The 24,255-nt window shown below is 33.3% G+C and overlaps 3 protein-coding genes across 3 annotated transcripts; all 3 read left to right on the top strand.

Annotated features, from left to right (window-relative positions):
* The first annotated feature begins 10,252 nt into the window (after window positions 1-10,252).
* On the top strand, window positions 10,253-11,923 carry LOC133196892 (uncharacterized). The gene has a single exon (XM_061332740.1). It carries the CDS (start codon window positions 10,253-10,255, stop codon window positions 11,921-11,923), a length of 1,671 nt encoding a protein of 556 aa, XP_061188724.1.
* A 5,765-nt stretch (window positions 11,924-17,688) lies between these two features.
* On the top strand, window positions 17,689-19,335 carry LOC133196891 (uncharacterized). Its single transcript, XM_061332739.1, has one exon. It carries the CDS (start codon window positions 17,689-17,691, stop codon window positions 19,333-19,335), a length of 1,647 nt encoding a protein of 548 aa, XP_061188723.1.
* Window positions 19,336-21,777: 2,442 nt separating this feature from the next.
* On the top strand, window positions 21,778-24,244 carry LOC133196890 (E3 ubiquitin-protein ligase TRIM45-like). Its single transcript, XM_061332738.1, has 2 exons — window positions 21,778-21,928; window positions 23,613-24,244. Exons 1-2 carry the CDS (start codon window positions 21,778-21,780, stop codon window positions 24,242-24,244), a joined length of 783 nt encoding a protein of 260 aa, XP_061188722.1.
* Window positions 24,245-24,255: the final 11 nt, after the last annotated feature.

Genomic DNA, 24,255 nt, shown 5'->3' with positions numbered 1-24,255 from the left:
CTTTGGCTCAGGTGAGCTTAAAACCAATCATGGAAAAGCAGCATGGAGTAGTCGCAGAAAAGCAGACAGGTTGCAAAAATAAGATGGGGGGAAAAGTATGTCAGCCACTTGATCACAAATAACAACATTATTTATATATATTGATGTATACCTTTGCAATAAATATTTTATTCTAGATTTTTTTTTACCTGTTTGCATGTAACATATATGTATAATCTTTGAGAAGCTATCAGTGTGGTATAGTGGGGGACCATCTGCTCATTTTCTAGCAAATACCTGCAAGTTAAGAATACAACATTTTAGTAAATATTTCTCAAACATGTCATTAGTAAACACAAAATAGAATATACAGTACAACTCATTTATAGGGAAGTTACTAGGACTTGCTTTCTTATAACTAAGCTTCTTTATATATCTGCATGTATTTTGGAATGCATAAAAGTTTAATTCCTAAAACAACTGAGATAAATTTACCTCTTTTTATGAGAACTGAGTTCTGTTGTATTTTCAATTAAAAATGTATAGATATGTTTACAGTGGCATTAGTGCTCCTAAATAAATACTTTTTATCTCTAGCTCAATCAAAAACCAATTGATTTATTAGCTTTATTACATTACTGCTTTTATTAATATTGCAAACAGAGCGTCAAACTTCAAACTCGATGAATTATAAACATTTTTTTATATCTATCCCCATTTATAATTAACCTCCTATAGTGTTTTTAAAACACTGAATGTATCACAGCACACCCCAATGCCTGCCCTGGTGGCAAAAAGATCAAAGAAAACATTATTCTTTTCACTCTTTAAGTCTTGACCTTTTGGTTAAGTGATTATAGTGGATTGTACAACATAGGAAGAAAAAAAAAGACCCCACAAAGGGACACAACTCATTTACTATTTGCAAACTAGTGAACATGAACTACAATGTATCTAAACAGATGTGCCCCCACTGTGCATGTCATTAGTACATTGTAGTAATTATATAAATATCATGGTTCTATACAGAGAGAGAGAGTAACTTCTTTGTGATTATACATGTACATTTACAAATAAATGTTTTGACTGGTGGTGATGGGTGAATGTGAGGTGTAAAGGAGAGTTTGGAGAGGAAGAAATAGGGAAGGTCGGAGTCAGACAGAGGAAGATAAATGAAGTTCAAAATAGTAGAGTTGAAGGGATGGGAGCTACGAGAAGGATAAATTAAAGACCCATCCCACTTTTTTCCAGGCTTATGTATCTATTTTTAGAACAAAATGATTGACTTACAGTCTGATTAAAAAAAAATTAGGTATATCCTAATATACATGTATAACTTTACAGTGCTGTAGATGTCTATATAATTGCTTGGTGAGGTTTACACCAGACCCAGGTGCAACAGGCAAAGAGTGCCTGTGCCAGGTCCATCTTATTTCAACATATCTATTTATTAAGGTCAAGATCTAGTAAATGAATGATGCCTTCAGATTTCTCACATTTGAGAAACAAGTTCTTTCAATGATCCTTTACAAATATAGCTTGGCAAAATAAGGTGTATCGGGGCATAATTTTTATGTAAACTCAACGAAAAAAGATACTTTAAACTGTTATTTTCAATGAAAAATGAAAGAAGTCAGGCATAAATAAGGGAGTTTTTTCCTTCTCAGAAAAAGAAAATGTATCAATATTGCCTACAGTCTCTCAGAAAACAGTTTTTCATATCTTCCTGACCTCTTCTTTAAAATGATCTTAATTTGAATATAGGTATCGGGGTTAATTTTGACATGATTTCAAATTGAAATCCATGAAAATGTTTCATTTTCTACATAATTCTATAATAGCCGTAAAGTACGGGAAAAATTAAGTTTAAATCAATTATGACGTCATAATGGATATAGCACCAAAAAGACAGTCTAAACTCATTTACTAGATCTTGACCTTAAGCTGTCAGCATACATGTATATTGCCAATAAATTATATTACATTCATCTGGTGATAAAGGAGATGATAAAAATATGACAAACTTACAGAAAATATGCATGTGAATTTACTCTGCTCTTTCTTGTCTGCTTTCTCAGCCGCATCATGACGTAATATGTGACGTACGGCATTCCATAAAAAAAAACTACTTTTGGTTTCGTAAAATAAGTGTATACCCCGTAGTCATCAGAGTTCCGACTTCGACGCGGAAATAGATTTTCAAAATAAAGATTTAAAGAACAAAAATTATAGTTATTTAGATATTTCCCGATTCTGTGATGAATTCGAAACTGACTGGCCGAATTAGCCAGATTCTACTTGCACTTCCTGTTACAGAAAAAAAACAGAGTGTACCCTCCTGTGGCTTGTTCCAGAGTTTTCTTTGGGATTTATGTGCTCTAATCCCTTGAAACGAAGGTAAATATGTATGTACTGTTAATTGTTTGTCATATTTTGTGTTTAAAATGTAGATTCTTATTGTTATTCATTTTGCAACGAAAATTTTCAGAGTAAATTCGGATCTGTTTTCATTTCAGGTTCAACAGTTCAACGTAACAAGGCCAGGTGAATCGAATGGTTCCGTTTCATCGAAGTCATAATGAAGTTATGCATTTTTTATGCTAAGCGACATTTATTTCAAGGCTTTACTAAGTTTTGAGTAAGTAATTAACATTAAAAGTGATTTTTAATTGTGTATATTGTTCTGACATGTGCAGAGACTTGTAAACTCGACTTTTACAGTGTATCACACAAAATATTTTAGGACGCAGGTCCCACAAAAGATCCAATTTTCTTGTGGATTAATCTCACAAATGTGAGGGTTATGAATGAAGAAAATTCCTTGTAATAATTAAACTGTTGCATTTGATATATTCTAATTATTTTATGCAGATTAAAAATATCCATCTTTTCAGCATTATAATGTCTGTAAAACTCATAAATCCAATTGGAATATCATAACTAAAATGGACTATTATATCTAATTTGGACAATAGGTTCCAACAACCTTATACAGTAATTTCCCTTTATTTCAAAGTAAAGTATTAGAGATCAATTGTATCTAGCTTTGGGTTGATGTTTATGACAAATCTCTGTGGACCTAACAATTAAATTTTATTTTATTTTTTTTTTATTTCAAAGCGGCATTTTTATCAATTGAAGCGATTAATTTGGCCGGTAGCTGGTTCTTAGGGAAATCACTACTTATATAGAGAGTTGCATGGTCAATAACATGTTCTGATGTCTGACATATGCCTCTATTGTGCAGTTATTAATGTACAAAACACAGGGTCTTCTGTTTTGCTGAAAACATGAAATACCAGTGCAGTTTAACATAAACAAGTTGACAAAACATGGACCTTTCAGGTGATAACATGGAATTTATCGTATGTAATGACAGATCCTATTCAGTAATTATAGGAGTTAGCCCCTTTGACTGAAACAATTGGAATATCAGTATGGGTAGTAATATAATAAAAAATTTTATGATTTAATTTCTTTGTAGGAAATGCTTGTCAGGACAAAAGACTGAAAAAGACTGAAAAACTGCCTTTAAACACAGCCATCATTAATGTAAATGGATTCATAAGGAGCATCCAAACAATATGATATTAGGATCATCAGAGACTGGCAATTTTTTACCACTCACTGTGATAGATGCATCTAAATAAACATTGAAATGTTAAATTTTTTTGTTCATTGCTTTTCCTCATATGGTATTAATATTGCATAATATTCTTGTGAATATTGCACGATTTTCACACGAAAAACGGACAAAGTGGAATTCGCATGAATATCATGTGAAATTTTAGTCGCATGAAAATCGCATGAAATTCGCATGTGGGACTTTTCGCATTATTTTTGTATGATTTTCGCATTAATTTCATGCGAAATGGCAAACGCATGAAAATCATGCGAGCCACTTTTCCCTGTGTAGTCGATACAATATAGGTAGCAATTGCTTCTTCGCCGAGCTCTCAACACTTTGAAATGAAAGTTGCGATCTTTCGGACGAGACCTTAAAAATCGAGGTCACATGTCAAGGTAGGCGTTGGCACGATAAAGATTTTTCAATGCTTAATGTACCTAAATTCCGGGTAAAGGCCTAAAATTGAAGCCCTTCAGCAGTATATACTGACGTCTTTATATGAGGGAAAAATTCTCGAATGGGACGTAAAACAACAACAATCAATCAATAAATTGATGAGACACACTCTGATTCTGTTTTCCTTTCACAATGACACATGCATTACAACACTGGTAAAGGCATTCTATAAATATATTTATGTGTCCACTACATGTAAAGAAGAATATATATATATATATATATATATATATATATATATATATATATATATATATATATATATATATATATATATATATATATATATATATGCATTGTTATGCATTTCTGATTTATGATCAGCTTAGCCCAACCACACAACCTTAATCCCAATACAGAAATCTTAGATTTTAAAATGTATGGAGAAGCGGCTCATTGCTTAGAATAATTATGCGAACATTGTTTCTGCTAAATATTATGGAGAATAATTCTCCAAGCACAACTCATGTTCAATTTGCGATCTATTTAGCCCTTATAATTATATATATACATTGTTTCCATGACGTATTTGATTGAAGAGGGTTGTTAAACTCTCACATCTAGATTCCAGTTCAGAACCTCCCCTGTATCAGAGCTTCAGATAACTTTTAAGGTAAAAATTTTCTCGCATCGAATTTGTTCATATGTACTTTCATTACGTTTTTCTTTTATTTTGAAATATTTATTTTTATGAATGTAATACATTGATTCCTCTATGCAATTAAAGTTTGTGGATCAAAAGGCTTGTTCAACTTAAAAAGTTTCTTATCATAAAATCGAAAATTAGCTGTTTTGAAGCTCTGCTCTTACGATTCTCATTTGAACCACTGCTGGATTCAATTCCATCCCATTCTGAGACAATCAGAACAATCATTTCATTTTGTTGAACTGCATGTGATAAAGCTTTTATTTTCCGGTTTGACCATTAAATATTAACAGGGAAACTATAAACTAAAAAGATTTATAAAATTTCTAATGAGTTCAATAGGTCCTAATTCAATTGAAGTTGCCTTTAAATTTAAGAGTCTCAAACCGGAGTATTTTATTCCCTACAATACGTTAATGTCACCATTTTGATTCGAAGATGAGCCATTGTGTTTAGACCACTGATTGGGTAATGTATCCATATTTTTAAATAAAAAATAGTCAAACTTTCTATGAAAATTATTTAAGATTCTAAAGAAAAAAAGCTGATTTTCTTATTTTGATACGTGCTTACAGAAAGGGAGATAAGTATATCTATATGATGATTTCCATGTGTATGTATTATTCTTAAATACAAAAATATCAGAATTTTCTTGAACTTGTGGAAATTAAGGAATCTAATAAGATATTTGGAATGTTCCACAAGTACCTAAAGAGTAACTGTTTTTATTTTGTTTTCAGACAGATAAATGAAAGATTGAGAAATTTCCTTTGTATTCGTTTTTTGAATGGCAGTATTATACATTATTGTCTAGGTTCGAGGGCCAGAAACCATTTTGTCAAACCGAAGAACCAAACGGTTTGTCTAAGGCCGTTAGGCAATAGTTTGGACCGGGGTTCGGAGAAATCCTTTTCCATTCGGGGGAGGGAGGGTGGCTATATGCGGACTCCGGACAGTGGCTTGGGACGATGGGAAAATGTTTATTATACCTATAACAATCAGTTTAATACAAATCTTTGGATGACTTTGGTTTAGTATTTGCTTTGTTCCTGTTTAAGTAAAAATTTAATGCGGTGTAAATTTTATATACCTGCAATGCGGTATAAACTCAGCCACTGTCGGACACCAATGAATGGAAATTAGACACAACCTGTTGACTCGTATCTTAGCTTTAATGCAAAATTAAAAATGTCATAAGATTTCAGCATCTCACCAGCTACTTCAACAAAATAGATTTTGGACTGCTCAACAAAAAAAGGGAAACTTATTTAAGGACTGGTTTATATAGGACTTAATTTTTAATAATTTCTTTATTAAAAATACAGTTTAAATTCCGTACAAAAACATTTAGTTAGGAAAATAGAAACATTTTTGTGTCAGAAGGTTTTCTAAAACAAAGTTTTCAATTTCCTTTTTCAAAGAATATACAATGCAATCAAGTTGTAAATTTTGAATTTACCAGGTAAATGCATAATATCATGTTGTAAATTTTGCATTTACCTCTCTCTGGTAAATGAAAAAATTACAAAGTGATAGTACTGAAAAATATGGAACCAAAGATTCGATACAGTGTAAACGTACAGTTATTTTGTACGTCGAGATAATTTTGGTTGATCCTGAATTACTTTTTAGATTAAAAAATTTTGGAGTCTATTGTGAAAAACGGAGAAATGTATTGTAAAAATCGAAAGAAAAATAGCCCAAATTTAACTTATATTTAACAAAATTCTTGAAATAGCATTAAAGTTACATCATAGACCCCCCTTTTAAGTAAGCATTGAGATATATCGAGCAAAAATATAAATGATAGTAACTATTGTAAATTGATAAAACGTCGTCAATATATCTAGATGTTGAGTTGAAACAGATTTTTCTTCTTCTAATGGAGAGGGAGAGGTTTTTTTCTTAAATAAATTCTGAATCTAAGAATATATATATGAAAAAAAAAAACAACAAAAAACAGGTCGGTCAATGAATGTGCACAATCACAGTCAAGCGATTTTTTTTTGTTTATTGTTTGTTGAAAGTCATGGTCTCTTAAGAATACACAGCGATTGTCAACGAGTAACTCAGCATCTTTTTAGTATCAATTTCAGAGTAAAGTCAGAACTGTTTAAGAGACCACCTGAAATCAACGAACACTCTCGACCACAGGCAAGTTTTAATTCCTCTGTATTTATCCTTTATACATGTATTTGAACTGGAATAAACGGCAAATCGTGGAAGCGGCGCGTGGCTACTCAAATCTTTACACAAAATTATTAACACTGTTAAATGCAGCTCTTTCGTCCAATACCGGCGGCTGTTCTATCACTTGAAATTGTTTAATCAACTGTGATGATTATTAACTTTTTGTTATTGGCTTGGATAATTAAAAACTTCGATCCTACGGTCTACCCTAATCATATAAAACAGAATTAAACAAATAAGATACAATTAGATTTGTTTTCAAAACAAAGTGTCTTACAGTAGAATTACAATGTCAATTTAAGAAAGGAAATTAGTCAGACACACATATAAGTAATGTTTACTTTGTATCTTGCCAATTACAAGAGTTTGTTAAGCTCCAAGTTCTCTCTGATGATTGTATGTGATTTTTAAACTGACATCTGTCCACGGAAACAAGCGCAAAACCGTAATGGAATAATTTGAGAAAGATTAAAATTGTTGCTTCTATGTAGTAATAATTTAATTTTGTTTGTATTCTAGCCTCTGATTGGTAAATATCCAAAAAGGAACACAAATTATTTCTGTATAACCTGGTTTGGTATGGGGGCACACCCCCCTGACAACCAGCTGAATCGTCTGTATCCATGCAATCCTCTCATTCCCAGTCCTCGGGATTCATGGAAAATTCCAGATTTAATAAATGTACCTTTAGCTTCAAACAGTACCTCGGATCTTACCACATGTAAACAAAAAACATGGCTGCTAGGACTACGTATCAGTTTTTACCTCCCCTTGCTTCCCATCACTTCCGTTACTAGGGGTTGTATTATTGAGCGGCAAATTTGAACTAATAAAAAGCAACGAAATTTTACACCCACAGTTGTTTAATGATTTTAGAATTAAATTATAAGGAATGACTCTAATTCTTGGCCAAATTATTCGAGTATAACCTGGTTTGGGTCAGTTTACGCTGTTTTATAATCCGCTTCGCGGATTATAAAGCGTAAACTGACCCAAACCAGGTTATACTCGAATAATTTGGCCAAGAATTAGAGTCATTCCTAAAATAAACGTGATAAATGCATATGATTTAATATGCTTTCACATGATAAGCTGTTAGTAAGACTTGTCTTATTTTATTCTGTGATTTTTGTTAAATTTAACTTCAATGATATTTGGTTAGTATATTGATAGAATTGATTGACTTTTTCAAGGGACAAAGGGAAGTTAGAGGCCATCTGACTTAATTGACCACTTTTAAACTTCCCTAAGACGGCCCTTTAAAACATGTCGACTATACTTGTATGTAATTTTGTAGAGGAAAAAAAAAACACAAGATTGGAAAATTTACATTTTTAGTGAGGAAGTAGTTGTCTATGATGCTAAAAATCCTGCACTTTAATCTAATATGACGAATGGTTATATAAAGCGTTTTTGATGCTATTGATGTTTGAACATTTTAGCAGTTTGGTTAGGATTAAGGATATGGACTTGGTTGAACATTTATCGGACCCTGCAACATATCTCTGAATGTAAGATTTTTTAGAATCCAGTACTGATGAAATAGGTGATCGATCTAAAAAAAAAAACTTCAAACAATATAAATCTGTAAACAGGTCAAAGAACACGGACACCTGAAAATCTCTAGATATGGGATCAGGTGTCTAGGGGGAAGTAAGGTTGCCCTGACAATCGGTCACACCCGCCTGTGAGCCCTTTGTATTGATAAGGTAGACGGACTCAGTTTAGTATTAAAACAAGGTCCTAACCTACAAGCCACGTGACAGAATTTAGTATTCACAAGGTTACCTGAGGTAAGAAATTAAATGCTAAATTATAATATTCAAATGTAAGAAAAAGCAGTGTTTTCGTTTTTTTTAACAATGAGTCCATGTTTGTTCACTAATCTCCTTTTAACTCAACTTTATTAATGCAAATATACAACTATTGTTAAACGGAGAACAATGGACAAACATGCGCTGACTATCATAAAATTTGAGGGCGTCTTCATTATTGTACGGAGATACAGGAAATCGTGATGACCCCGTCTATGAAAACACATTCGAACTTCATCAATGCATACTTTTATTTTATGTTCTTTCGTAAATTACAGATCTACAAAGTTGAAGATAGGATGTTGACCATTCCTTCAATTGAAAGAAAAATGCTCGTTTTGAAAGTTTATTTTTTCGCAAATGTGGCATATCATCCTTAACTCCTGATGTATTTTCATTCAAGTGAACACGTAGCAAAATTTACACACGTATAGTAATAATGAAATTGTCTATCTATATATATAGCATTATCGATTTCAATAAAAGTGAAAAATTTTTTTATATTAAAAAGAATATTTATTTTCTGTTGTTAATTAAGTCAATTGTTCAGTGGCATTAAAACACGTAACTACAATGCTCTTAGTGCATGAAAATAACATAAAGTTAAAGACCATATAGTAAGCCTATACAAGTATCTGCTAAAACTTTGGAATTGCTAGCTTTATTCTGATTTGCATACATTTTGAGAGTGCATGTGAACGCATCTAAAATATTACCTTTGCAAACCAAGAGTAAACTTTACATACATGTAAAATTTACAACTGTTATTAAAAAAGCGTGTGTGATCTAGACATAAATTGCAGGAGCGGAGAAGATTTTCAAAACATTATTGCATTTTCAATATATATGACCAAAACATCCCCTCCTTAACACCAGAATTCCTAACCCAAGGGCCAGGAATTTCACACTTTTTGATAGAAGCACTCTTGCTGATCATATCAATGCGCTTACTTTTAGTAGTTTATCGGCTAAATATAAAGGGAAGAGAAGAACTGATGTAATTTCATTATGTAATTATTAGAGCCCCGCCTTAATCCCTCATCAAGGAGTATTGAATTTAATAATTCTTGTAGAGCGTTCAGTGCCTACATAATAGGATATAAGGAACAGACGTTCACGTATTGCATGACTCCTTCCTCACAGTGCAAGTGTGAAGCATTAGTACAGGCTTCGCGGGGGATCAGGGGATTCAGGTGTCAAACGAAATTCTGTAGAGAGACATATCTTTGCACTTGCTGATCGAATTCGTGCTCCCAGGTACTAAATACGGAGTACCCAGTTTCCTCTAAGACCGAACTCCTTCTTAAGGTTTCCTCATTTAATTTCTTATAAGTGAAGTTAGTACAGTGAGTTTCTGTCTTCAGATTGGAATAGGAAGTAGGGCTTCGATGGCAATAGCACCCGTAAAATTTGTACAAAGATTGGGTGGCCTTCTGTTATCTATCTACATTGCATGTATAAGTTCCGATCTATGGCAAAAATAATACTCCATAATTTCTTTTACAGCACCACCTTCGTGATGTGACAAATATACCGAGAATGGACCCTCAGAACAGTGGCCAAGGCATCCTCCTCTGTGAACTGTGTCAAACAGCTGCATTACAGAGTCATTGTGAACTTTGTCAGATTAGCCTGTGTAAGGCTTGTGTAGGGAATCATCTCTCAGACTCATCCCAAAGACACAAGGTTATACCATATAAACATCAAACTTCTTATCCTTCCTACCCAAAATGTCTAAACCACACACAGAAACATTGTGACCTTCACTGTGAGGAGTGTGACATTCCTGTCTGTTCAACATGCATCTTCTCTAGTGTACACAAAGGACATAATATAACTGACGCTCAGAAAAAGCTAAGGTTGAAAACAAAAGATTTAGAAAAAGATCTCAGAGAACTAGAGAAAGAAATTTATCCTGCATATGAAGAAATTGTATCAGATATAAAGTCTGAAAAAGAAACCTTGGAAGAACACTACGAGAAACTGACATCAGCTGTCACCAAACAAGGAGAAGACTGGCATGGAGAAATAAACATCATTGTCAACAAACAAAAATCTGAAATTGATGCTATGAAAACTAAACATCTGGCTGCTATTAATAAACAGGAAACTGAAATCAAGGAGAAACTTTCTGAACTAAGACAGAGTATTCTTGAACTGAAGAAAATACTGGACTCCAATGATGTCTCTTTAACCTGTTCATACAAATCTAGGACTTCTGAGTTCAAAATTACACCTCCTAAAGTCAATGTCCCGTTACTTACTTTCTCTCCTCGTCCGATAAACATAGAAAGGCTGAATCAAATGTTTGGTTCTCTGTCAGCATTATCCACTACATCAGATGAAGATGGTTACACATTGGATACATCAGAAGATATATTATATCCTCCCTCCGGTAAACCACTTCTTGATAGACCAGAACTCCTCACTACCATAGAGACGAGGCTTAGAAACATGCTATACAGTGTTACCTGCCTCAATGATGAAGAAATTTGGATATGTGGAGATGAAAATATCATTAATCTCTACAACCTCCAGAGTAAACTATTGAAGTCAATCCAAACCAAATCAGGGAAAAGACCAAATGACATAGCAGTGACAAGAAGTGGACATCTTGTTTACACTGATTCTGGTACAAGAACTGTAAATATAGTGGAGAATGATCAGATACAAGACGTAATCAGACTACAGGAGTGGATACCTTACAATCTCTGTTCTACCTCATCTGGTGATCTCTTGGTTTCCATGAACAATGATGGTTATACACAATCAAAAATTGTCCGTTACTCTGGCTCCACGGAGAAACAAACTATTCAGTTTGACAATAAAGGTCATCCTCTGTATTCATTCAGTGAATGTAAATACATCAGTGAGAATAGGAATCTAGATATTTGCACGGCTGACTATGGACTATGCGCTGTAGTCGTAGTTAATCTGGATGGACAACTCCGGTTTAGATACATTGGTCATGCCTCTTTATTCACGGGACCATTTGATCTAGTTGGCATTGCAACAGACAGCCAGAGTCAGATCCTGATATCAGACGGTAACAACAAATGTATCCACATCCTAGATGAGGACGGAAAATTCCTCTGTTACATTGATAACATTTACTTAGCTTATCCGTGTGGTTTATGTGTAGACGCTGGAGACAACCTCTTTGTTGTCGAATTAGCCACTAGCAAAGTGAAAAAAATCAAATACATGTAGGAGATCCTTTAACCATATAGTAAATTTCTGTAACCATGTTTATACAAGTATAACACAACAGCCAGGATTTATGTTATACCTGGTAATTTATATTTTGTACTTCAGGACTATTCCATCAAAAAATCTACCCGAAACCCTTATGGCAAAATCTCTTTCTATCCATGGCGGTTTCTATGAATAAATCGATTCTATGGTGGATTAATTCAATGAATAATTAGTCTATCCATGGCACTACTTTAGAAATATCTTCTAACTCCCTTTTAAATTGAAATATCAGTAAGTTTTCTGTTATTAAAACATAAACATGTATCATCAAAACATTGTTAGTAGTCACAAAAATCGAAAATCGGACCAGTAATAAAAAGATCAGGGGGTTTAGAGTCCGACTCACTTTTATCCTGTCTTTGAAATAAAAAAAAAACACTATTTATTTTTGTTTTTTATTGAATAGTAGATAAAAGAAGGGCACCGCAAAACCGAGCATCCCTTGTTTGTTTTGAACATATTTTATTGAATGAATCGAACCCGTTCACGGTAGCTCTGTCGGTAGAGCGCTCGCTCCGTGAACGGGAGGTCGTGAGTTCGAATCTCGGCCGCGACTGACCTAAGTCGATAAAAAAGGGTAGCAACTGTTCCTTCGCCATGCGCTCGGCACTTTGAAGTGAAAGTTGCGGGTCCTTCGGATGAGACCTTAAAAACCGAGGCCTCGTGTCAGGAAAGGCTTTGGCACGATAAAGAGCCCTCAATGCTTAACGGCCCTGAGTGCCGAGTAAAGGTCAAAATTTGAAGCCCTTCACCGGTATATGGTGACGTCTCTATATGAGTGAGGAATTATCGAATGGGACGTAAAACAACATACAATCAATCAATCAAATGTTATGAATCAAAAGGATTGGAAAAACAACTTACTGGTTCCTATCCTTGTATATAACAGTGTGTCATGCAAAATAAGGCATAAAATATAAATTTTACAAGTGATATAAGCGAAAATTCTGTTCAATAATATAGCAATTTAAAATCTACAAATTTCATCAATGAATTTGTGAACAACATCCCTTCGCATATCAATAAATTAAGGCAGCATTCGACATCGGTCTCGATGCAAATTATGTCACTTTCGTTAAGCACACAAGGAAAAACTTCCGTTACACACACAAGGACAATCTTACCCACAAACTTACCCACCCACACATACATGCGCTTTTCTATATCCCCTCAAACTGCTAATTATAAAATTAGTGAGAAAAAATCAATAATACATTGTTCTATCCCAGGTCCCTGTATAAACTCTGCATAATTGCTTTTTCAAGGAGGAAAAAACTTATATTTGGTATCCCGTGGAGTAGGGTAGATGTTCTACTGAAATTATCCTTAAACTTAATTTTCAAACATTTTCAATTGAAATAAATGGTTTAAAGGAATCAGTTTCCTACAAAAAAAGTTTATATCATATACACTATTTTTACCTTTATCAGTCATGGAATTTATTAAAAAAATTATTTTGAAAACAACACACTCCAAAAATGTTGAGATCACCTTTACGATGTCGATTAAGGACATTTGTCAAATTTAAAGCATGCTATGAGATACGAGGCGAAAAGTTTCTTACCTTAATAAATTACCTGTGATGTCTTCAGCCCAAAGACAAAAACACCAGATTTTTTGCCCTGGGGGAATTTCATTTGCAACTCAGAGGGAGAATATGTAACCTAGGAGATCAGAATAAAAATCTGGGCCCCCTGAACTTTAGCTACGAGTCCTGCCTACCGAACTATTATTCTGCTGGACTTTTACATTTTAAACAGTTCCCAGAAAACTGCTCATCTTTGTTATGGAGAAGAAAGCTGCAAAAATAGGAATTTGTTAATTTTCAGTTATTATGTCTATATTTTACCAAAAATAATCAATGTGAAAATTTGTAGCTTGCAATTATACCAATGGTCAAAGTTAAAATATCTTCTTCATTTAAATTAAATGTGACGAATTGTGATTAAAAAAAAATCACTCATAATATATTTGTAGCATTATAGTATTATAGTTGTTTACTACTGGACATTTTTGATTGGGTGAACTACCACAGTTATAAGCGACTATGGATAAAAAGTGCGGAAACCATGTTGTGCAAAAGAGAAAAAACAACGAAAAAATAAAACTGACATAATCTAATCAACCGAATTAGATACTTCAGATACCGCATTTCAATTTTTTAATGGTTCAAAATAAAAAGCATTTCATAAAAGTATCATGTTAAAAGATTTTCATCACTTTTGGCTTGCTGTAGGTTGTTTATTGTAAAAACCGGGTTAAAATAATTTGAAATATAAATTCCAACCTATCTCTGTTGTTGATATCTGGAAACAATAAAAGAAATCTTTATGAATTTACAATCATCTCTCCTCGCATTTTTCACTGTTTGTCTCCGTGCTGTACTTTTGCATCTAAATCTTGTGTCTTTCTGGCCGCTCTGTTGAAAAAACAAATTGTTAAAATCAAAATAATGTCAATGTTTTTACTATTTCTGCTAGATATAAAGGAAAATAATTTCCTAGGAATAATTATTTTTTTAATTTGTGATCTGTTTAGCTCTTATGATAATTATATAGATTGTTTCCTCGGAATAAAAGTTTGAAGAGGATTGTTAAAATCTCTCATTGAGATTCCAATTCAGATCCTTCCCTGTATGAAAGCCTGAAATAACTTTAAGGTAAAGTTTCCTCCAATCGAATGTGTTCATTAATAATTTCATTATTTGTATCTTTAATTCGAAATATGTTTTTGTGATTGTAACATATTGATTCCTCTGCGCAATTGAAAATATCAAAAATTAATTTTTATACATTATTAATCAGAGACCGTAAAAATCATCCATATTTAAGCTTTGCTCTTACGATTCTAATCTTGACCACTGCTGATTTAATTTTATCCCAATTTGAGACATGGACTTTAACTTCATAATCTTCTTGGACATCTACCTCACACCAATCTATTAACAACTGGCAGTCAAAACCATTAATAATCATTTTATTTTGTTTAATTGTACTAAGAGTTTATTTTCCGCACGATCAGTAAACGTTAACTTTAAAAAAAAAACTACTTATTTTTTATGAGTTTAATAAATCCTCACTGAGTTAACGTTGGTCTTAGATTAAAGAGTCTCAAACCGGAACATTTCGTTTTCAATACAAAACGTTTATGTCACAAAACTTTGATTGAAAGATAAACCTTTATATTGAGAGCTTCGTGATCGGGAGGCTCGGGTTCGATTCTCGTTCGCCGCGCCGAGTCAAACCTAAGACTTAAACATAGGTATTGACTGTTCCTTCGCCATGCGCCCTGTACTAGAAGTGAAAGTCACGGGTCTTTGGATGAGACCTCAAAAACCGAGGTTCCTTGTCACGGTAGGCGTTGGTATGATAAAGAACCCTCACTGCTCAATGGCCCTGAGTGCCGTGTAGAGGTCTAAATTTGAAGCCCTTCACCGGTATATGGTGACGTCTCTATATGAGTGAAAAATTCTCGAATGGGATGCAAAACAACATGGAATCAATCAGTCAATAAATCGATTCATTTAAAAAAAAAAATATTTAAGAAATGAAGTTTTCATCGCACATGTCATTGCAGAAATACTGGACATTTTCAACTGAATAATTATAAGAAGATTATTTAGTTGGATTAATAAAATAAAAATTTGGTTGTAAATCTTTTTGCTTCAAAAAATTAACTTTTTTTAAGGAAAGGGTTTTGTTTTAGGTTCATAGTTTTTACTACTATTTCTTAAACAGACCCTTGTTATTTGCTCAGATTCTCTAATTGCTATGTATACTTCGTAATCAACTCTCGACTATTTGTACATAATATTTTCTTAAGGTTTGGTTTAATTAATGTGTCTTCAGTAAATTTATAATGGCCTAATTAAAGTAAAGTATGATGATGGGTTTTCTAGACAGGCGTAGTATCGTAGTATTGCGTGCACTTGCATTACTTTTATTTTGATTCGTTAACATACCAACAGATATATGTCTGTTTGAGAAAGGAACGTACTACAAATGCCTAAAGAGTCAGGTGTGATTAGATGAAGGTAACATTACAAGAGGAACATTCCTCCGATGTGGTGTTTGTTAATCTGTTTCAAAAATGCATTCAATGAATGGGAAGTACCTCTCACAGTTTCTACTTTAAGTTCGTCATAAAATGAACTCAAAATTGACAGTTCATACTGTTTTGGGGGACATTATTAAAACTTCCTTATCTTTTCATGCGTTTCACGATTATATTGAGTAAGTACAACACCTTTTCAGCTTTCAGCGATTATTAAGTGAAGTAAATTAATTAATTAATATATATATATATATATATATATATATATATATATATATATATATATATATATATATATATATATATATATATATATATATATATATATATATATATATATATATATATATATATATATATATATATATATATATCTACCTAGGCTATGTTTAGGGTTATATTAAATCATTGACATCACCGAATAAAGAAAGGTATTATTTCGGTTGCTAATTAAGATATAAAAGAGAAACAATGAAGCACTTGATTAATATACACTTATAAAATGATTAATTGATTGATTTCCATATGTTTTAGCATTTACTGTGTATGAGTGCTATTGTGTTTGAAAATATATTGTGTAAATATCTATCGTTACACATTTAATTATTCTGTGAAATATGGAGTTAACGAACAGTATTTAAGCTCATAGTCAATTTAAACGATACAAATGGGGAGCAGAGCAAACACAGACCTCCAAAATCATCTGGGGTGGGATCAGGTGCCATGGAGTAGTGAGCATTCTCTGTCGACCGGTCACACCCGACGTGTGCACCTTGTCATGATCGGGAAAAAACGGTTAAATCCGTAGAGACAGTTCAGTGTGTAAATAATGGCCTAAGAATTAGTATGAAAAACGTCAGTCAGCATTTGACTGAATGATTGGTTGTATTTGCTGACAAGGTCATTGTATCGACCATAAAACTTGCAAAATGATGACTTCAAACGAGACTTTTGATATCCTTGTTTCATCAACTTCTTTGTCAAAAGCTTTCCTCGTTTTAGAAATTGTTCATACGTAGAGCATGCTCTTGCTTATCGAATCAACTGGGAGACAAAAACCCTATATGCAGGTGATAAGGGTATATTGCTATATAAGTAAGGGAAGTTGACGATTGAAAAATTGAAGTCATCACGTTTATAATAAAGCTTTGTTGTTATATTACCATTACAGTCTTTTTCTAGTAAAACATCCAAATATGAAACAGATGTGTCAGACTCCGTGGTATCTTTTATTTCAAGCTCACTGAGATATATCGAGTTGATATATGAATGAAAGTAACTATTGTTAATTGATAATACGTCGTCGATATATCTGAATGTCGAGTTGAAGGCCACAGCAAGTGTTTTCATTATCAGGTAGAAGTTTTTGAATAAATTCTGCTTCATATGAATACAAAAATAGGTCTACTAATAAGGAGGCGCAATATGTATCCATGTAAGTATCATATTAACTGAATACATCTACTTCAACAGAAACTTTGGTGAGCTAAAATTTGTTCTATTTTCAATTCTACAATTCAAAAAGGTTCTGTCTCCTGAGATGCATGAAAATGTGCCCAGAAATAGAGCTTGAACATTTTTATTTCTAGATTTACCACAGATGACAAGACAATCAAAGAGGGTAATTTAGAAGGAAGAGAATAAGACGCTCATTAGAATATAGCATCATGGGAGCATGCCTCACAACACAACGGTGTTCTCAATGTTTGGAAGACTCGGAATTCTATTGCCACACCTGTGATAAAAACTTCCGTATTCCTTGTAAGGAGGGACATGTGATAAACCTAGACACCAAACACCACGATGTAGCGATTGGCTGTTTAAGGTATGGCGACCGTATGATACCAGAGTCATGTGAGGAGAATCCAGGCAGGAAATATAAATATTGGTGCCAGACATGTCGGCGCCCGGTCTGTGTCAAGTGTAAAAATCACCGGAATCATGAAAAAAGGGATTTGGTGAATACCTTCAAGACATTTATACAACAGAACAGAGAAAGAATTATTCTCATTAGAAGTGAGATTCTTTCTTACAATCGTGCTATCCTGGCACAGATCAAATCTGACTTTAAAAGTTGTAATACAAAAATATACAGACTCCAATTGGAGATGAATTCCAAAGTAAAGAACCTGAAAAGTCAAATAGAAACGTGTACAGTTCTTAAGGATGTAAGTGGCTCAAATCTCTATTTTGACTCGCAGTTACAGCAAAGAAGAAATGTCACATACATACATAAATATATACAAAGATATGAAAAGTCAGAAAACAGACCAGTTCAATTCCTCTTTTTCCTAAAGAAAGTCCCTGTTCCCAAGATAAAGAGTATTCCCGGTACTTTAAAACTCTCTCTTACTGAGGAAATAATCATGGAGGACCTTTCAGAGTTGCTTGGAAAAATTCACATCAAAGAGACAGGAGAAAGAAAAGTAGGAAATGAGGAGCTGTTGAGAGTGATGTCTACCGCCGTATTACAGAAATTATTTACCGTGACTGATTTGAGAGGTGCTGCAAGTCACATTTCCTGTGTCATGCCAGACCGGGCCTGGGTCAATGATAATAAAAATCTTATCTTGACCAATAGAACAGGCGGAGCCCTTTCTCGTCTGACAGACATATCCAGTCCGTATGGCATACACACAGTGACAAGAAACGGTGATTTAATTTATATAGATAAAAATTCTGATCTAGTTGTACTGTCTGCAAAGAACAAAACAAAATCTCCATTAATAAAGATTAAAGACCCATGGACGCCGCGCTGTGTCTTCTCTTCCTCATCTAATGGAGATCTACTTGTTGCTACAATTTGTTATCATAAAAGAAAACGTAGGTATACAGAGGCCAACATAACCCGATACAACAGTGATGGACAACAGCTCCACGTCATTCAGCGTAACAACACGGGCGAGAATCTGTATACCGATCCCATATACATCACTGAAAACCGGAATGGAGATGTTATTGTATCTGATATGTTCCGCCGTATGGTAGTCGTAACAGACTGTGGAGGAAGATATCGCTTCTCCTACAGAGGGTCCCCATCAATTCAAGGATTCTTAGTACCATTTGGAATCTGTACAGATGCGCTATCAAACATCCTAGTGTGTGATGGATACTCGAAAACCGTACAAATGATTGACAAAGACGGTTACTTTCTGTCACTGCTACTGACACAACAAAATGAGATAAACAGACCAGGAGGGTTATGCTATGATGATAAAACTCACCTTCTCTGGGTCGGGTCGTGGTGGGACAACACAGTCTCTGTATACAGATACATACAGTCGAAAGATTTTCTCATAGGTGGTTCTGATTAATCAATTAAATACTTTTTATCTAACTTTTGTGTGTTTTAATCCCCTTCCCAAAGTGAAATATACGGGGATAACGAACAGTATTCAAGCTCAAAAGTCCATTCGAACAATACAGATCAGGAGCAGAGCAAACATAGGCCTCTAAAACATCAGAGGTGGGATCAGGTGCCAATGAGGAGTGAGCATCCCCTGCTGGACACACCCGCCGTGTGCTCCTTTTCATGATCGGGAAATAACGGAAAAATCCGTCGACAATTCAGTGTGTAAATAATGATCTAAAAACTAGTATGAAAAAGTCAGTCAGCATTTGACTTAATGAAAAATTGTTTTTGCTGACAAGGTCATTGTATCGACCATTATAGAACTTACGAAATGATGACTTTAAACGAGACTGTTGATATTCATGTTTAATCAACTTATTCCTCATTAGCTTGCCACGTTTAAGAATTGTAATACAAGCGTATGCTGTATATCTTACTAAGCGTCATCCATATTAATTCTTGCACCAACTCAGAGACTCTTGAATTGTCATCTCAAATAATATAGGATATAATGTATAAGAACATGTCTGTGACGTTATCTTTATTATAGTTAAAAGGAAAAAGATTAAAATGGGATGAAAATATTTCTGTGTTCATTATCTTCCCTTTTACTTTTGAATTCTTTTGAAGAGGACTGCTGGTTCTTCGCTCTGATTCGTATGAGGTTGTCTACCAGTTGTAATCACACTACAACAGGATCTTCATCACCTCCGATTTTTTGCATGTATTTCTTGTAAAACCCGTGGGTTACACACACTGCAAATATAAATTCCTACTCATCTCCCTTGGTGATATTCGAATAGCAATTAAGAAAACTCTATAAATTTACAATCATCTCTCCAAGCAGTCATCTCTCTTTTGCATATGAATCCTTTGTCTTTCGAGTCGCTCTGTGTCTTTTAAAAAACTGTAAAACTTAAAAAGCATGTCAGTGTAGTTAAAAGCAGATTATTTTCATTTTCATTTACTTTACCTTTTAGTAACAAATGAAGAAGGGAATCAATGCTCATAAATGTAAACATAATAACTTGAAGAAAGCCATGGTTTGTGTTTTTCTCATTAGATACCTAATAAGTATAATAATTTCTGAATCCTCGTGATAACCCTGCTGGAAACTTTCCGGTTGGAGATGTCCTGTTTTGTGAAAACGCATTTTCTGCAGTACTGAACGTGAATGTCTCATACAGCACGAGTGATGTTTTCTCAGTGTTTTTTAAATTTCAGGTATTTTTTGCGAAAGAGAATATGCAGTTCTCGATCTGTGGAATTTGGTGTCCAATTATTTTCCCCCTAGATGCAAAATATTTGCTCTGAGTCCTAGGTACATGTAGGATTCTTAAAATCTAATATCTCTAATATTCTCTAATATATCAGAAAACAATACTATCTTTGGTGGCGTGCTCAATCTAGCTCAGATCCATTAGTTTTATCCCTAGCAATGACTGTAAACCTTTTATATTTCGGTGTTCAACAAATAATTATACCCGAAAAGTTCGAATTAGCCTGGTGAGATCCAGGAGACAACATTGATGAATCAGGTATATTATTAACGGAAGCATTGCGAACAAAAAAGTTACGCTATGTTTAAGATTTCATTACATTAAAAAATCCATGGAAATGTATCTTGCCTTGTCATCGCTAGAACGCCTTCAGAGATCTTAAATCAGTAATTCGCTATGACATATATTTTGCAGCTATGTAATCAACTTTTTTTCTGGACAAACATGCTTGTATGGGAAAATATATTTTCTGGTGTCATACTAAATTCACATGTTCAATGACATAGATGTACCAGCATGACTTATAAACCGACAAATCAGTCAAGCGAGTTGAATTCCATTTTGCTTACTATGAATACTATAGGTAGTTTACTTATAATATACTTATAATAAATATGTTCTACCATATCTTGGAAAAATCAATGATACCTTATATACATAAAAAACAGTATGTCCTTTTTCATCTACTATAGTTTCATTTTCACATTTACAAACAATTGTTTAATAATTCAGAATTCTAGTTTCTTGAATTTAAATCTCAATAGCATGTGCTAGAGGACACGGTGGATATGTACAACAAAATTAATCTACAAAACTGAATTTACAATGAAGTATAAACTTGAGGATCGTATAAATAAATACATCTACTTAAGCTTCTAAATAAGAAGTGATTCATCCAAAATGCCTAATATAAGTATATAAATACAGTTTCCCATTTAAGGAAAAAAGGGACTGGCTTTCTTACACCCTTCCATTTTACAAATGTATCCGTTGAAAACTAGATAAAATATCTCAAAAAGAGTCGAAAAGGTTATAATGTTGGTAACATGTAATGTTTAATAGCATACATAAATAGAAAAAATCTTTGTCGATCACAATAAATTTGGAAAGGAGGGATGACCACAATGCCTGGGACTTTGTCAAGAATATCGATACCCGAGATAACTCTTACAGGGTATTTAATTCACATGATCTCAAAAACTCTCGAGTCAAGCCCAGGAAGTAGATTGTCGGTATCCATGTATTCTAGTTTGGGAGGTCATCTTAGATTTACAGGTGAGACCCTATAACAACTTAAGGTATGGCACTCGTGAAAATACTTATATCAAGGATTTTTTGAGAAGTATATTTTACATAAGTACTCATATAGAATGATTCAAAATCGCAAAGAAAATTAGGGGGTCAGTGTGCATCTTACTGAGCAAAGGTACAATTATAATTTAATTTGACCTTTTTGCACTTTAATTGTAACACTTATGTTAATCACTTTAATCTTAATCATATTTTACCAGATGTAATAATGGCAATAGATGTAATCTAAACATATATTATCTAAATATTTTCTTGTATCAAACTTTTTATGACTTTTGTGCTGATTGGTTTGAGATACCGTGTAGTTTAAAATAATGAAAGAAAAAAAATTGGGTCAGTGATGTGAATTTTGAGATATTGGTCAAAACATGCGAGTTTCGGATAAAAATAATATGAATTTTATCTTGACTTCTTTAATATATTTTCATTTCTTGGCAAAGTCTGTTGAGTGAATGTGTAAATTTGTTCTAAAAATATACATTGAAAGCTATATTTAATATTCCTAGCATATAATAACGGAAAGTATTCTCTGAATAAAAATATGTGGGGCGAAAGTTCTAAGATATTTATTGTAACAAATGTGTAAATTTGAAGAATTTTCTAATTATCTTTCCACCATAAAAAAAATAGTATCCCATAAATCTTGTTTCTTTATGACGTTGTGAGCAGTTTTTAAATCAAATATTGTATAATTTGCTTTGTTTAATTCAAATATGTTATAAAAATTGAATTTTAATGAATAAATTCCAAGTTAGAGATTTTGACCAAACTTTTCTTAAAAGCTGACGAGTGACATACCTTAAAGTTTTATCTATATTGCTGTGGACGTACCTGAAGTTCCTGGTGTATAATTTCAATAATTCGCGACATGCCTATAATTTGCCTTGAAAAGCCGTGGGTCAGAAAGAAGTCTCAAGAACTTAGTTCTATTCTTAATATTCACTAAAATTTTAAGTTTAATTGAGGATAATTTGGGGTTTTAAGGACATATATCTTTAAGTTTTTAAAATAAGCTAGTTCATGTGGATGTTACCTTTCTTCCTCAATGACTTTAACACAATTAGACATAAGGGATAGTCTGTCTGCATGAAATAATTAATCCCAAAAACTTCAAAAAGTTGTCCTTTTTGCAAAACAAAATTACAAACATATCTATGAATCAACATAGATCAGTACAGAGTGTTCTATAACATATGATACCAGTCGAATTGACCAAAAAGAAGGGTATATTGTCCACACATCTTTAACAGAGTCAGTGGTTATTTACCATGTGTAATGTAACAATTAATGCAACCAATAAAAAATGAATTTTATTCTAGTTTGTATAAAAATTTAAATGTTTTTTTCCCATTTTTGATGAAATATAAACCACTTTAATCTAAAAATTGATTTTGAAAAATTCCACTTTCAATTTTGAACTTACTTGTGCTTGCAGTACATGTATTTTACGTTACAAATCACTGGAATAAAATCTTTCTTAAGATATAATAATAGTGCGCCATAAAATCTTTTACAGCATCACCTTTATCATGTGACAGAGAAACCTGTCATGGAACCCCTGGACAGAGCTCAGACACTCCTCATCTGTGACCTGTGTCAAAGAGTTATTGTGAACTTTGTAAGATTAACCTATGTAGGGTCTGTGTAGGAGAGCATCTCTCAGATTCATCCCAAAGACACAATATTGTACCATACAAACACAGAACAACTTCTGTTCCTAACTACCCAAAATGTCCAAACCACAGTCGAATATATTGTGAACTTTACTGTGAGAAATGTGACATTCCTGTCTGTTCTACTTGCATCTCCTCTGGTAAACGCAAAGGACATGATTTATTAGAAGTTCTGCAAAAACTTAGTTTGAAAAGAAAAGATTTAGAAAAAGACCTGAAAAAATTTGTGAATGGTATTTATCCTGCATATGAAGAAATTGCATCAGATATAAAGTCTGAAAAACATAACTTGGAAATACACTACAAGAAACTGAGAACAGCTGTCAGCAAACAAGGTGAAGACTGGCACAGAGAAATTAAAATCATTGTCCACAAACAAAAACCTGAAATCGATGAGATGAAAGCTAAACATCTGGCAGTCATAAATAAACAGGAAAATGAAATCAAGCGGAAAATTTCAGAACTAAGACGGAATATTCTTAATATGATAAAAATACTGCATTCAAATGATGTCTCCCTAACTTCTACAAACAAATCCAAGAATGCTGAATTCAGAAGTTTATCTCCTAAACTCAATTTTTTCATTACCAAGTTTCTCTCCTCATAAGACCACTCAAA

This window comes from Saccostrea echinata, unplaced genomic scaffold (genome assembly GCF_033153115.1).
Source record: "Saccostrea echinata isolate AGI-Se365-2 ecotype Australia unplaced genomic scaffold, CSIRO_AGI_Sech_v1 ptg000030l, whole genome shotgun sequence".
Lineage (NCBI taxonomy): Eukaryota > Metazoa > Mollusca > Bivalvia > Ostreida > Ostreidae > Saccostrea > Saccostrea echinata.
Note: the sequence above shows the minus strand (reverse complement) of the source record. Positions and strands in the feature narration are given on the sequence as shown.